Below are 14609 nucleotides of genomic sequence, written 5' to 3' on the forward strand. Positions count from 1 at the left end.
AGCGCTGTAACCGGCTGATCCATCGGCGGTCTCGTCTTAGCGGGACTGTGCCGAAAATGTAATTTCAGTTCTGATGTGTCTTGTACATGTTGGAACGGACAAATAAAAAATTATTCTGATTCTGATCTGTTTCAAATGTTAGAGCTATTACAAGTGGCGGCCGTATTTGATTGGTCACTGTGGCGACCCCAAAGGTCACCGGCGAGGGCGCCCTAGCTGAATCATTCAAGTATGCCCTAAGCTAAAACTGTGCCAAATTTGGCGCTTTTAGACAGAATTGAACGAAAATATCCCCAAGGGCCTCCACTATGACAGTAACACGTTGCACAAGCGCAATAGCATCTCCCGAATCAGTGACTACTATAAAAAATGCGGACTTGTTGCATGTTTTCCCTACAAAATTTCACCTGGGCCCACATTGAATATTGAATGATCCTCGAACCTCTACAGCTCTCGGAGAAATGAAACACACACACGTCAATGTAGTTCCACACACCCCTTCGAGGCGGTTTCGAACCCTCGTGACATTTGATTAAAGAGTTTATTTTTATTAAGAAGGCTATACCAGACGCATAATCACTATACATTGATTTAACATTACCTTTACAAGTAAATTCTTCACTGAAATTACAGAATAAATATATATATGCACATTTTTTTTCTTTTTTTTTTTTTTTTTTTGTTCAAATCTTTGTGAGAGAGAGAAAACATGAAAAGTGCCTCCTACAAAGCTGTTAGTGGTTGGCGTAGGGGGGCCGGGGGAGGGGGGGAACGGAACGGGGGGGGGTATGGGAACCAGGATCTGGAGGCGGGGCTTTAACAAAGTGCATGGAAAAAAACAAAAACAAAAGCTCGGTTTGATAATATTCACACATGTTTCAACCATCCTTCACAAGAAGCACCCTTATGTAGACAGCAGTCCTAATTCATAGTAACAACCATATCCAGAACATAGAAAAACTTAAATAGACCACCGAACTGTAAATGTGTTGCAGGAGCTCCGTTCATAAAGACGTGAACAACCGCGAACCCCCCCCCCTCCCCGAACCCCACCCCCGTCTCCCTCCGCCCAGCCCCCAGCTTCCTGCACCGAAACAGGTGCTGCAGTTCCAAACAATATTCGTTGTTTTTTTTTTGTTTGTTTTTTTTATCTCTTTCAATCGCTTCCCCGTCGCCTTTTTAATGTGCTCGGCCTGCGGGGGTCTTTGTACGTCCTAGCAAGAGGGGTAAGGGGCCAGAAGAGGCAGACCGCCACCCTCCCCGAGTCAGGGAGACATCCAGCTCCCGTGTGTCACATGGTAATTTCACAAACCAAAAAAAAAAAAAGGCTTTCACTGACCATGTTTTATTTTTCTCTCCCCCCCCCCCCTCGCCGTAAACTCCCTCTCGCTCAGCAAATAGAGATATTTATGTTACAAAAATAACGGCTGCTGACATTGCTGGCTACTCTGGAAAAAAAAGGCACTTGATTTGAAATATCTGAGATCAGCCTCTCCTCCGCAATGATTCGGGCGGCACTGTTGAAAGTGGAATATATTTTATTTCATGCTGCTTTTTCCAGATATCGTTTTTCAGGGGTGGGGGGGAGGCTTTTTGAAGAGATGTTAAAACCGATACGATTTTTCCAGCACTTCGAGGTAATCAGGCTTGGTTTGAAGTTTGGCCCTTAACTCCAGGTAGTCGCTCTGGGACGGGTCAGGGTAGCAGCCTTTCCCCGCCGCGAAAAGCAACGTCTCCTTCAGCCGAGCGTCCTGTTGCAAGTCCGGGTACTGCATGCCGGGCGGGTGTGCGTGCGCCACGTGCGCGTCCTTTAGTTTGGGGGCCGTCCCGTACAGGCAGTCGACGAAACCCACCGTCGGCGTGGGTCTCTGGCTGTCGATGACCGTCGGGCACAGCCCGCCGTTCTCGTGAAGCCCCGCCAGCTCGGCCGCGGTGTGGTTGACCGCCACGATGGTGTTGAGTTGAGAGTTGGAGACGGCCAGGCTCCACTCTCGCTCTTTCTCGAGCAAGGTTCGGTAGTTGCCGCCGCCCCTGCCGCCGCCATTGTCTTTCTTGGCTGAAAACTGCCCTCGGTTTTCCGCCGTCGCCGCTATCTCCCCCTCTCGGGGCTTGTAGATGGGGTTGTTGCACATCTGAGTCACGGGGTGGGGGATGTAGTCATAAACGTGGCCGTGGGAATGCGTGTGACTGGGGTGAGTGTGAGTATGCGAGCCGGGCGTCGGCTTCTCCAGTGTGCTTGTGTTGCCGGCGCTGCTCTGCCTCGGCACGTCCTCGAAAATTCTGCACTGCATCTGGATCCCTGTCAGATCCACCTCTGATCGCTTCCTGAAGGGCATTTTCTTCCTCCGGCGGAGAACAAAGGCGAACAGGCCGGCCGCCACAAACACAGCAGAGATGAAGAGTATGAGGAGGCTGAGGATGAGGACTGACAGCGGCACTGCGTCTCGTCCGCCTGCCTCCCCCATACCCGTACTCCCTGTGGTCGGGTCCTGCCCCCCAGGTTGAGCCGGCAAGGGGCCTGCGGAATACTTAAGTTCCGGACAGAGGACCTCCACACCCAGAAAGCGCAAATCCTTCCCGATGGCAAACTCTGGGGTCTTACAGATGACGTCTCCCACCACGATGACGGAGGAGAGCTTTTCCAGCCATTGTTTGAGGGGGACGGTGTCGCAGGAGCACTCCCAGGGGTTTTGATGAAGATCAATCTGGACTATGGAGGTCAGATGCTCCAGGACTCCGCGCACGGGCAGAGAGAGGAAGTAGTTGTTGCGGAGGTTGAGGCGGGCCAGGTCGGTGCCGGCAAACACGTCATCGGGGAGCGAGCGGAGAAGGTTGTCGTTGAGGAAAACCAGCTGCAGATTGGGCATCAAGGAGAAGGAGTTGGGCTGGATTTCACGTATGACGTTGTACTCAAAGTACAGATAACTCAACATCTGGAGTCCTCGGAACATCCCGGGTGTGAGCCTCTCGATGTCGTTCCCGTTCAGGTATAAACTTTTTAAGTTCGGCAAGTTGATGAAAGCGCCCTCCTGCACGTAAGAGATCCGGTTGTTGCCGAGGTGAAGTAAATCCAAACTTGAGAAGTTCCAGAAATCCGAACGGTAGATTTTCTGTATCAGGTTCCCGCTGAGATACAGTTTCTTGGCATTGAGAGGGCGTGGCAGCAAGTCGGAGATGTTGTGGAAGCCCTTTTCCTTACAGTTCACCGTCAGACCCAAGTCGTTAATGTGGAGGTTGCAAAGACAACCGACCGGACAAATGATCGGTATCGGAGGTCTCGTCTGGTACCCGGCGATGGGGGGCTGGTTGACGCCTGGGTAGATGCTACGAGGGGTGGGGGGGTTTCTCGTGGGCCGCGGTCGTTTGGTGGGCTTCATGGCGGAGGACGCCGTGTTGTGAAAGGAGGAGAGCATGGAGGACGGCCTGGTCGGCCACGTGTTCTCGTTGCTGAACGGAATGCGAGGTATCCCCAACTTGGCCTCGATCTCTGAGTCGGAGAGCAGGGGGCAGAGCTCGCTGCGCTTGATCTCCCGGAGGTCCTTCCCGTGTAAATGGAAGGGGTACTCGCAGGTGATCTCGCCCACCAGGGCCGTGTAGGGGATCCTCTCCAGCCACGTCTTCAGCTGGACGATCTCGCACACGCAGTTCCAAGGGTTCTCCTCCAGCTGGATTTCCATCAGGCTCCGCCCGACATACTCCAGCGTCCCCTTATAGGGCAGGGTCTTCAGCCTGTTGCCCCTCAGGTCCAAATGTGTCAGCGAAACCGACCGGAAGAGATAATTCGGCAGCACGGGGATCAGATTGTCATTGAGTATAAGCACTCTCAATTTGTGCAGGTGCCTGAAAGCGCCGCTCTCGATCCTTTTAATGACGTTGTAGTCTGCCTGGAGATACTCGAGACTCTCCAGGCCCAGGAAGGTGTCGTTCCGGAAAATCTCCAGCTTGTTCTCGTGCAGGAAAAGCCGTTTGAGTATTCCCAGGCCGTTGAACGCTCCGGCGTGGATGTCTTGCAAGGCGTTATTGCCCAGATTGATGGATATGGCGTTGTTGAGATGGAGGAAGCTGTTAAAGTAGAGCTTCCGCATGGAGTTCCTCTGCAGGTTGAGCTTGAACGGCCGGCTCCATATCTGAGCGACCTGGCTCACGTTTGTAAATCCCTTGCTGTCGCAGTGAACGTGGAAGATGCCCTCCTTCACCTCGCAGTAGCACGGCTCGAAGCAGGGCTCGTCCATCTCCTCCGAGTCCTCCAGCAGCGGGACGGGGGTGCTCCATCCTAAGGCTATGGTGCTCAGCAGGGTAACCCACAGCATCCTCGCCGACGCCAGGTGGGTGAAGTCCGGGCTCCGGGAAGAGAGCCGCTTCACAGCGCTGCAACGGAGACAAAGAAGGATGACACACACAGAAACACACTGTTAGGTTCAAGGTGAGAGACTCGTCGCCGGGGTAGGATCGGCGCATTAGTGTCGGTAGAATGGGAACGCGCTTTGAAATGAACACCGCTGAATAATACAACAACACCGGAGACTACTTTAGGTGTTTCACACAAAACAGGCCTCTCCTAGAAACAAATCTCTCGTATGAGTTAATGCCAGCAAACAGACCCGCTGTCATTTATTATACAGCAGATACGCCGCTAAGGTCGCTATAAATCACCTCAGGGATGCTTATCGCTATGAATAAACAATGGCAACAGCAGGTGGATGAGGTCGGCTCGGCGAGAGGAGACACTGTCCCCTCCGGTGCGGGGATTACATAACCGGGGCCTCAATCACCTTCTTAAGTAATTAAAAAAAAAAAAAAGCGGAGAAGATGCAAATGGAGATTTCTGGCAGGGAATGGAAATGATCATAAACGGTGTCCATGAGACTATACGTGCTACGGAATTGAAAGTCGTTAATTATGGAAAGTGAGTAGTTCCTGGTTTTATATTTTTGGAATTTACAAACATGAAACATGCACATTCCAATCAGAAAAAAAAACAGAATGCATTGCAGATGATCATCTCTATATCAGGGGTCTCCAACCAGGAGCTCGTGAGCTTTTGGTGGCTCGCCAAAGTGTTAGAATATTTGCTTTAAAAAACGTATGGGTATTTGTGTAACTGCTCAATGGCAAGTTACCATTAAAAAAGGCACAAAGACAATGACAACACTGTTATACAATTAAAAATATATATATAGTGAAGTATATTTATATAGCACTTTTCTCTAGTGACTCAAAGCGCTTTACATAGTGAAACCCAATATCTAAGTTACATTCAAACCAGTGTGGGTGGCACTGGGAGCAGGTGGGTAAAGTGTCTTGCCCAAGGACACAACGGCAGTGACTAGGGTGGCGGAAGCGGGAATCGAACCTGCAACCCTCAAGTTGCTGGCACGGCCGCTCTACCAACCGAGCTATACCGCCCACGTGTAAAAAAATCACATCCCTAAAAGCTCTTTAGGAAAAACTAGTACAATTAAATAACAACACAAATAATAGGCAAAACACAGCAGCTTTTACTGAAAGTACAACAAAATATCAGATGGTTGAAAAAGGTTTTAGTTGTAATTATAATACTTGTTAAATATGATCGGATATTACGCTAATTTGCTTATAATAAGATGAGGATGTGTTATTTCAAAGTATAGACCTACGGTAGAACGGGAATTAATTCGGCCCCATTCTTTATGGTTTACCTGATACATGAAACTTGACAAATTATGTGTATGTGTCTTTTGGGGGGTGCACTATCCACCTTAGTGGCCAGATGGCATTAGATTGTTCAATATCTCAAAATGTGTTTTTTGGCCATTCCGACACTGGCGCTTTCCATTATTTTCAGCAGACTAACAACACACTGCATATGATAACCAATATATACACAAATTATGTAATTATGTGTGTGTGTCTTTTTTTTTTTTGTTTTGTGGCAAGGGGGGGGGGTATCCACATTAGCGGCCAGATGGGAGTAGATCATGGGTGTCAAACTCTGGCCCGTGGGCCAAATCTGGCCCGCCGTGTAATTTAATTTGGCCCTTGAGGCAATATCAATTTAGCACTGGAGCTGGCCCGCCGGTGTTATACAGCGTCGGTGCCGCTGTAACACCGCATTCACCGCTAATACTCATACTTGCCAACCCTCCTAATTTTCCCGATAGACTCTCGAAGTTCAATGCCCCTCCTGAAAATCTCCCGGGGCAACCATTCTCCCGAATTTCTACCGTTTTCCACCTGGACAACTATATTGGGGGCGTGCATTTAAGGCACTGCCTTTAGCGTTCTCTACAACCTGTCGTCACGTCCGCTTTTCCTCCATACTAACAGCGTTTCACATAATATTTGTGGCTTTTACACACACACACACACACACACACACACACACACACACACACACACACACACACACACACACACACACACACACACACACACACACATGCACAAGTGAATGCAAGGCATACTTGGTCAACAGCCATACAGGTCACACTGAGGGTGGCCGTGTAAACAACTTTAGCACTGTTACAAATATGCGCCACACTGTGAACCCACAACAAACAAGAATGACAAACACATTTCGGGTGAACATCCGCACCGTAACACAACAGAACAAATATACAGAAAACCCTTGCAGCACTAACTCTTCCGGGAAACTTCCAGCAAACTGACCAATAATTAACATTTTATTCATGCATTTTCTCTTGCTACTTCAAGGCTTGAATGTTTGGTTCTTTCATTATTGTTATTTTATTTTCAAATGTATTATTAGCCTGTGGAAAAAATGTAATATTTACCTCAGAAGATTGCAAATAGAAAAAAAGAAAGAAACATTGTATTTAAATTTTATTTGATATGCCATTGATATTATTTTTATTATTATTTTATTATTATTATTTGAAACTGGATTTTGCATGTCACTAAAGTTATTTAAGCCTTGCTTGTTCAATATTTAATGCAAAACTTGTTTGGGTCCCTATTCAAAGGTTAATTTGTTCAACCATGGCCCGCGGCTTTGTTCCGTTTAAAATGTTGGCCCACTCTGTATTTGAGTTTGACACCCCTGCAGTAGATTGTTAAATATCTCAAAATGTGTGTTGAAAGCAAAGTAGCCAAAACTTGTCAGGTACAACATTTTACCTTACTAGCCTATATAAATCAACCATTTATACATCTGAAAATTTGTTTTGTGGCCATTCCAACACAGACCAGTGTAGACTGGCGCTTTCCATTATTTTCAGCAAACTAACAACACACTGCATATGATAAGCAATATATCAGTGGGTCTCCAACCAGTAGCTTGTGAGCTTTTGGTGGCTCGCCAGTTGATTTTGGGTGGCTCACCAAAGTGTTAGAATATTTGCTTAAAAAACGTATGGGTATTTGTGTAACTGCTCAATGTCAAGTTACCATTAAAAAGGCACAAAGACAATGACAACACTTTTGGACAATTAAAAAAAATATATATATAAAAAAATCACATCCCTAAAAGCTCTTTAGGAAAAAACTAATACAATTAAATAACAACAAAAAAATGGCCAAAACACAGCAGCTTTTACTGAAAGTACAACAAAATATCAGATGGTTGAAAAAGGTTTTAGTTGTAATTATAATACTTGTTAAATATGATTGGATATTACACTAATTTGCTAAAACTAAGGTGTGGATGTGTTATTTCTAAATATAGACCTACAGTAGAACAGGTTTTTATTTGGCCCCATTTGTCATGGTTTACCTGACACATGAAACCTGACAAATTATGTGCCTGTGTCTTTTGGGGGGTGCACTATCCACCTTAGTGGCCCGATGGCATTAGATTGTTCAATATCTCAAAATGTGTTCCAACATGGACCAGTGTAGACTGGCGCTTTCCATTATTTTCAGCAGACTAACAACGCACTGCATATGATAACCAATATATCAGAGGGTCTCCAACCGGTAGCTTGTGAGCTTTTGGTGGTTCGCCAAAGTGTTAGAATATTTGCTTAAAAAACATATGGGTATTTGTGTAACTGCTCAATGGCAAGTTACTATTAAAAAAGGCACAAAGACAATGACGTCACTGTTAAACAGTTAAAACATAAAAAATAATAATAATAAATAACACACCTACAATTTCTTTAGGAAAAACAACGTACAATTATATAACGCAAAAAAAAAAAATAATGGCCAAAATACAGCAACGTTTACTGAAAGTACAACACAATATCAGATGGTTGAAAAATGTTTTAGTTGTAATTATAATACTTATAAAAAATGATTGGATATTAAACTAATTTGCTTTTGTACTCATAACACAAAACTAAGATGTGGATGTGCTATTTCAATAGTCTTGCATATATAGACCTACAGTAGAACGGAATTCATTCGGCCCCATTCATTATGGTTTACCTGACACATGAAACTTGACAAATTATGTGTGTGTGTCTTTTTTTTCATTCTGGGGGGCACTATCCATCTTAGCGGCCAGATGGCAGTAGATTGTTCAATATCTCAATATGTGTTTTGTGGCCATTCCAACACAAACCAGTGTAGACTGGCGCTTTCCATTATTTTCAGCATACTAACAGTGCACTGCATATGATAACCTGTATATTAATGGGTCTCCAACCAGTAGCTTGTGAGCTTTTGGTGGCTCGCCAGTTGATTTCGGGTGGCTCACCAAAGTGTTAGAATATTTGCTTGGGAACTTATAGATTTTTGTGTAACTGCTCAGTGTCAAGTTAACAATAAAAAAAGCACAAAGACAACGACAACACTGTTAAACAATTAAATAAAAAAATCACATCCCTAAAAGCTCTTTAGGAAAAACTAGTACAAATAAATAACAACAAAAATAATAGCCCAAAACAGCAGCTTTTACTGAAAGTTCAACAAAATATCAGATGGTTGAAAATGTTTTAGTTGTAATTATAATACGTGTTAAATATGATTGAATATTACACTAATTTGCTAAAACTAAGGTGTGGATGTGTTATTTCTAAATATAGACCTACAGTAGAACGGGATTTTATTCGGCCCCATTTGTCATGGTTTACCTGACACATGAAACTTGACAAATTATGTGTATGTGTCTTTATTTTTATTTTTTTTTGGGGGGGGGGGGGGACGACGACGACTATCCACCCTAGTAGCCAGATGGCACTTTCCATTATTTTCAGCAGACTGACAAATAATGCACTGCATATGATAACCTATCTATCAGGGGTCTTCAAACAAGAGCTTGTGAGCTTTTGGCGTCTCGCCAGTTGATTTCGGGTAGCTCGGCCAAGTGTTTAATATTTGCTTAGAGACTTATGAATTTTTGTGTAAATGCTCAAAGGCACAAAGACTATGACGTCACTGTTAAACAATTACAAAAAAACAAAAAACAAATCATATCCCTACAAACTCTTTAGGAAAAACAATGTCCAATCAAAAAGCGCAACAAAAATAATGGCCAAAATCAGCAACGTTTACTGAAAGTACAAAAATATATCAGATGGTTGAAAAAGGTTTTAATTGTAATTATAATATTTGTTAAAACATTACTAGATATTAAACTAATTTGCTTCCTTACCTATAACACAAAACTAACAACTAAAAAGTGGGCAGCTCTATGTGCCTCATTTCAGTGCTCATGCAAAAACATTTTAAGCAATGTAGCATCGCGACGCTGTTTTTAACATTTATTGACAACCTAAACACGTGAACAGGAATATTTTCGACCATGCATGTTACCATTTTACAACACTTGCTCATTTCTGTGGATGTGCTATATCAATAGTCTTGTATATAGACCTACAGTAGAACGGGAACTCATTTGTCATGGTTTACCTGACACATGAAACTTGACAAATAATGTGTGTGTGTATGGGGAAGAGGGGGGGGGGTGCACTATCCACCTTAGCGGCCAGATGGCAGTAGATTGTTTAATATCTTAAAATGTGTTTTGTGGCCATTCCAACTTGAACCAATTGTAGATTGACACTTTCCATTATTTTCAGCAGACTGACAAGTAATGCACTGCATATGATAACCTATCTATCAGGGGTCTTCAAACAAGAGCTCGTGAGCTTTTGGCGTCTCGCCAGTTGATTTCGGGTAGCTCAGCAAAGTGATTTATATTTGCTTAGAGACTTATGAATTTTTGTGTAAATGTTCAAAGGCACAAAGACCATGACATCACTGTTAAAAAATTACAAAAAAACAAAAAAAAATCATATCCCTACAAACTCTTTAGGAAAAACAACATAAAAAATAATGGCCAAAATACAGCAACGTTTACTGAAAGTACAAAAAAATATCAGATGGTAGAAAAAGGTTTTAGTTGTAATTATGATATTTGTTAAAAAATTACTAGATATAAAACTAATTTGCTTTTTTAACTATAACATAACACTGACAACTAAAAACTGGGCAGCTCTATGCGCCTCATTTCAGTGCTCATGCAAAAACATTTTAAGCAATGTAGCATCAGGACGCTGTTTTTAACATTTATTGACAACCTAAACACGTGAACAGGAATATTTTCGACCATGCATGTTTCTATTTCACAACACTTGCTCATTTCTGTGGATGTGCTATTTCAATAGTCTTGCATATATAGACCTACAGTAGAACGGGAACTCATTTGTCATGGTTTACCTGACACATGAAACTTGACAAATTATGTGTGTGTGTGTGTATGAGGAGGGGGGGGGGGGTGCACTATCCACCTTAGCGGCCAGATGGCAGTAGATTGTTTAATATCTTAAAATGTGTTTTGTGGCCATTCCAACTTGAACCAGTTGTAGATATGCACTTTCCATTATTTTCAGCAGACTGACAAATGATGCACTGCATATGATAACCTATCTATCAGGGGTCTTCAAACAAGAGCTCGTGAGCTTTTGGCGTCTCGCCAGTTGATTTCGGGTAGCTCGGCAAAGTGATTAATATTTACTTAGAGACTTATGAATATTTGTGTAAATACTCAAAGGCAATTAATTCACCATTAAAAAGGCACAAAGACCATGATGTCACTGTTAAAAAATTACCCAAAAATTAAAAAATCACATCCTTACAAACTCTTTAGGAAAAACAACATACAATTAAATAGCGCAACAAAAATAATGGCCAAAATACAGCAACATTTACTGAAAGTACAAACAAATATCAGATGGTTGAACAAGGTTTTAATTGTATTTATAATATTTGTTAAAAAATTACTAGAAATTAAACTAATTCGCTTTTTTACCTATAACACAAAACTAACAACTAAAAACTGGGCAGCTCTATGTACCTCATTTCAGTGCTCATGCAAAAACATTTTAAGCAATGTAGCATCGGGACGCTGTTTTTAACATTTATTGACAACCTAAACACGTGAACCTGGATATTTTCGACCATGCATGTTTCTATTTCACAACACTTGCTCATTTAAGTGGATGTGCTACTTCAATAGTCCTGCACATATAGACCTACAGTAGAACGGGAACTCATTTGTCATGGTTTACCTGACACATGAAACTTGACAAATTATGTGTGTGTGTATGGGGAGAGGGGGGGGGGTGTTCAATATCTTAAAATGTGTTTTGTGGCCATTCCAACTTGAACCAGTTGTAGATTGGCACTTTCCATTATTTTCAGCAGACTGACAAATAATGCACTGCATATGATAACCTATCTATCAGGGGTCTTCAAACAAGAGCTCGTGAGCTTTTGGCGTCTCGCCAGTTGATTCCGGGTAGCTCGTCAAGGTGTTTAATATTTGCTTAGAGACTTACACATATTTGTGTACATGCTCAAAGGCACTAAGACCATGACGTCACTGTTAAACAATTCCAACGTTGCCATTCATATGAATTCAACACAAAATATCAAAAGTAGCTCTTATAGAAACATTTACCATTAATTTTACTCATTCAAATCCCTCTAATCACAATGTATTCATGGTGGCATCGCAGCAATTGACTGTAAAAAAGGACGACATAGTAACAAACTGCTAATTCACAGCAAAACACTGTAAATATATAGTCCTCCGGCGAGTTACTGTAAATTCCAACTAGTGCGTGTCTTAGGGGGTTCCGGAGACCACATTGCACAGTAGGTGGCAGTATATACAATTAAGATGGTTATTGTAATTACCTGTAAAATCAGTGCCATTCATTTACAGTAAATGTATTTGGATGCTTTCACAGTAAACTACTATGCAATAACTGGTCATTTACAATAAAACATAGTATGGAACGCACGGTGGCAGAGGGGTTAGTGCGTCTGCCTCCCAATACGAAGCTCCTGCAGTCCTGGGTTCAATCCCAGGCTCGGGATCTTTCTGTTTGGAGTTTGCATGTTCTCCCCGTGAATGCGTGGGTACTCCGGCTTCCTCCCACTTCCAAAGACACGCACCTGGGGATAGGTTGATTGGCAACACTAAATTGGCCCTAGTGTGCGAATGTGAGTGTGAATGTTGTCTATGCCCTGCGATGAGGTGGCGACTTGTCCAGGGTGTACCCCGCCTTCCGCCCGGTTGTAGCTGAGATAGGCGCCAGCGACCCCAAAAAGGGAATGAGCGGTAGAAAATGGATGGAACGCATACTGATTCATGCAGATAAGCAAAACAATGTTGTTGTTGATTCTTTTTTTGTTACACAATTTTGCAAAAGAAGCTAGTTACTCCCCCTTTGTTTGGGTTGGCAATAAAATATGAAACAAAAAAAAACGTTATTGAAATGAGTAGCTTTTATAAACAATACCAAAAAAGGAGTGGATTTTGCCAATTTTGTAGAAAAGTATGAAAAAAAAAAAGGTTTGAGAACCTTGCCTTTTTTGCGCGTTTGATGATGTCATGACGGTGCTCGGTACTAAAACGGTTGAAAGTCACGCACGCACACACTTTGGGCGCGCACGCGCACGCACACAAAGGCTCGCCACTGTCCATCCAAATGTGGGTGCTGAAAAAAAAAAAAAAAAACATCCAAAGGGGACGCGCGGCACAGAGCCGCTGTCCATGGTCCTGAAAGCCAAAAATGATGGGAGGGTGCAGAAAAAATACAAAAAAATGGTATTGTAATCCCTCAAAAAGATGCACCAGGGGGGGAAAATATACCTAAAAAAAAAATTAAAAAAATACTGCAAAATTCCCATTTCTGTGCGTAATCCTTCGGGATCCCTCGAAAGATATAGGACACCTTATTGAACCATAGCAATATGGAACGTGATTGTATACGTACTTAGTTTAGAGGGGGTTCCAACTTCACATATCCTCCTGCGTCGTGTTCCGCGTCGTGGCCCGCTGCGTCCTGCTCAATGTCCGATGCCGGGCTGCGGGGGGGTTGGAATGGGGGGGGGGGGGGGGGGGGGGGGGGATACGACAAAAAAAAAAGAAGGAAGAAGCAGAAGTAAGAGACGAGAGAGGGATGGAAATGTGCTGCGTAACTCAGAGCATCCTCCATCCTCCTTGTTACTTAAAAAAAAAAGAAAAAACGTTTCCAGTGCCTTATCTGCGCGGAGAGCGACGCCGCGCGTTAAAGTTGACACGGTGTGCACGGTGAAGCCGACAACTCACCTCAGGCTGGCGCTGCAGCTGGGAAGCATCGGGAGGAAGGAGAAGCAATAGTTTGGATTCCTCCTCGTTCCCCATCTCCTGCTCTCCTCACCCTCTCCTCTCCCGGGTGGCGAGAGGAGGAAGAGGAGAGATGAAGACGTGAGAGGAATGCGCGATGTCTCCTGGCTCTCTGGCGACTCTGAGACTCTTCTTCTTCTTCTTCTCCTCTCTCGTTTTTTTTTTTTTTGTTGTTGCTTAAAATGCAAGTCCTCGACTCCAGAGCTCGTCCTGCTTCTTCCTCCCTCCCGGGGAAGCGCGCTCGTCGACCGCGCAGCCGCGTAAGAGGGAGGGGAAGAGGAGAAAAAAAAAAAGAAAAAAAGGATGCTCTCTCCTCAGGACCGCATCCTCGTTAAACACGAGCGGATAAAATAGGACGGAACGGAGCAGGACTGCTTTTTATTTATTTGATTTTTTTTCCTCAAGCTGTCGATTTTTCCTTTCTTTTTTTTTTTTTTCCAACCAGAAAAAAAAAAAAAAATGCTGGCTGTCGTGCGTCAGAGGAGAGATGAGGAGGGACTGAGCCAGCCAGTGAGGTGGAGGTGGAGGGAGGGAACTGGTGAGAGGACCAGGAGAGAGAGAGAGAGAGAGAGAGAGGAAGAGGAGGAGGTAAAGAGGGATGAGACCGTTTGGATGCTTTAAAGCGCAGGAGAGAAGTGAAGAAAAAACAGGCATGAGTGAGACCTGTGGATGGCACTCACGCCTTTTTTTTTTTTTATTCCGTTCTTATTCTTATCACTGAGATGGAACTACAGTAGTTGGCAGCCCTCGCTCCTCCGGGTGGCCATGACTATTTAAAGCTGCTTCACCCCCCCCACCTTCCATCCCTATTTCCACCCTGCTTGCCTTCCCGCGCCTCGCCTCCAGCGGGCAACACACGTCCGTTCTTTTGCAGCAGAAGTAAGAAAAAAAAAAAAAAGTGAACAAAAAGCCAGAGCTCATACAAGGGAAAACATCACGATTTGGAGGGATGATCGCAGCTCTGCAAAAGGAGGCGGAGGATGGCAGAAATGAGGGAATATAATTTATATGCAGGGCCGCCCCTGGCTTAATTAGGGCACTCTAGGGC

At 43.9% G+C, this 14609-nt stretch overlaps 1 protein-coding gene across 1 annotated transcript; it reads right to left on the bottom strand.

Moving 5' to 3' along the window:
* Positions 1 to 286: 286 nt before the first annotated feature.
* slitrk3a (SLIT and NTRK-like family, member 3a) lies at positions 287 to 14012 on the bottom strand. Its single transcript, XM_061919158.1, has 3 exons — positions 13505 to 14012; positions 13170 to 13260; positions 287 to 4368 (listed from the first exon to the last, which is right to left on the bottom strand). The coding sequence occupies exon 3, from the start codon at positions 4308 to 4310 to the stop codon at positions 1605 to 1607; it is 2706 nt and encodes a 901-aa protein (XP_061775142.1). The 5' UTR covers positions 4311 to 4368; positions 13170 to 13260; positions 13505 to 14012; the 3' UTR covers positions 287 to 1604.
* Between the last annotated feature and the right edge of the window lie 597 nt (positions 14013 to 14609).

Source organism: Nerophis ophidion, linkage group LG13 (genome assembly GCF_033978795.1).
Source record: "Nerophis ophidion isolate RoL-2023_Sa linkage group LG13, RoL_Noph_v1.0, whole genome shotgun sequence".
In the NCBI taxonomy this organism is placed as follows: Eukaryota; Metazoa; Chordata; class Actinopteri; order Syngnathiformes; family Syngnathidae; genus Nerophis; species Nerophis ophidion.

What these genes read in the sequence shown, in the direction of transcription:
- slitrk3a (XM_061919158.1), bottom strand. Translation starts at nt 4,310, where the DNA reads ATGCTGTGGGTTACCCTGCTGAGCACCATAGCCTTAGGATGGAGCACC.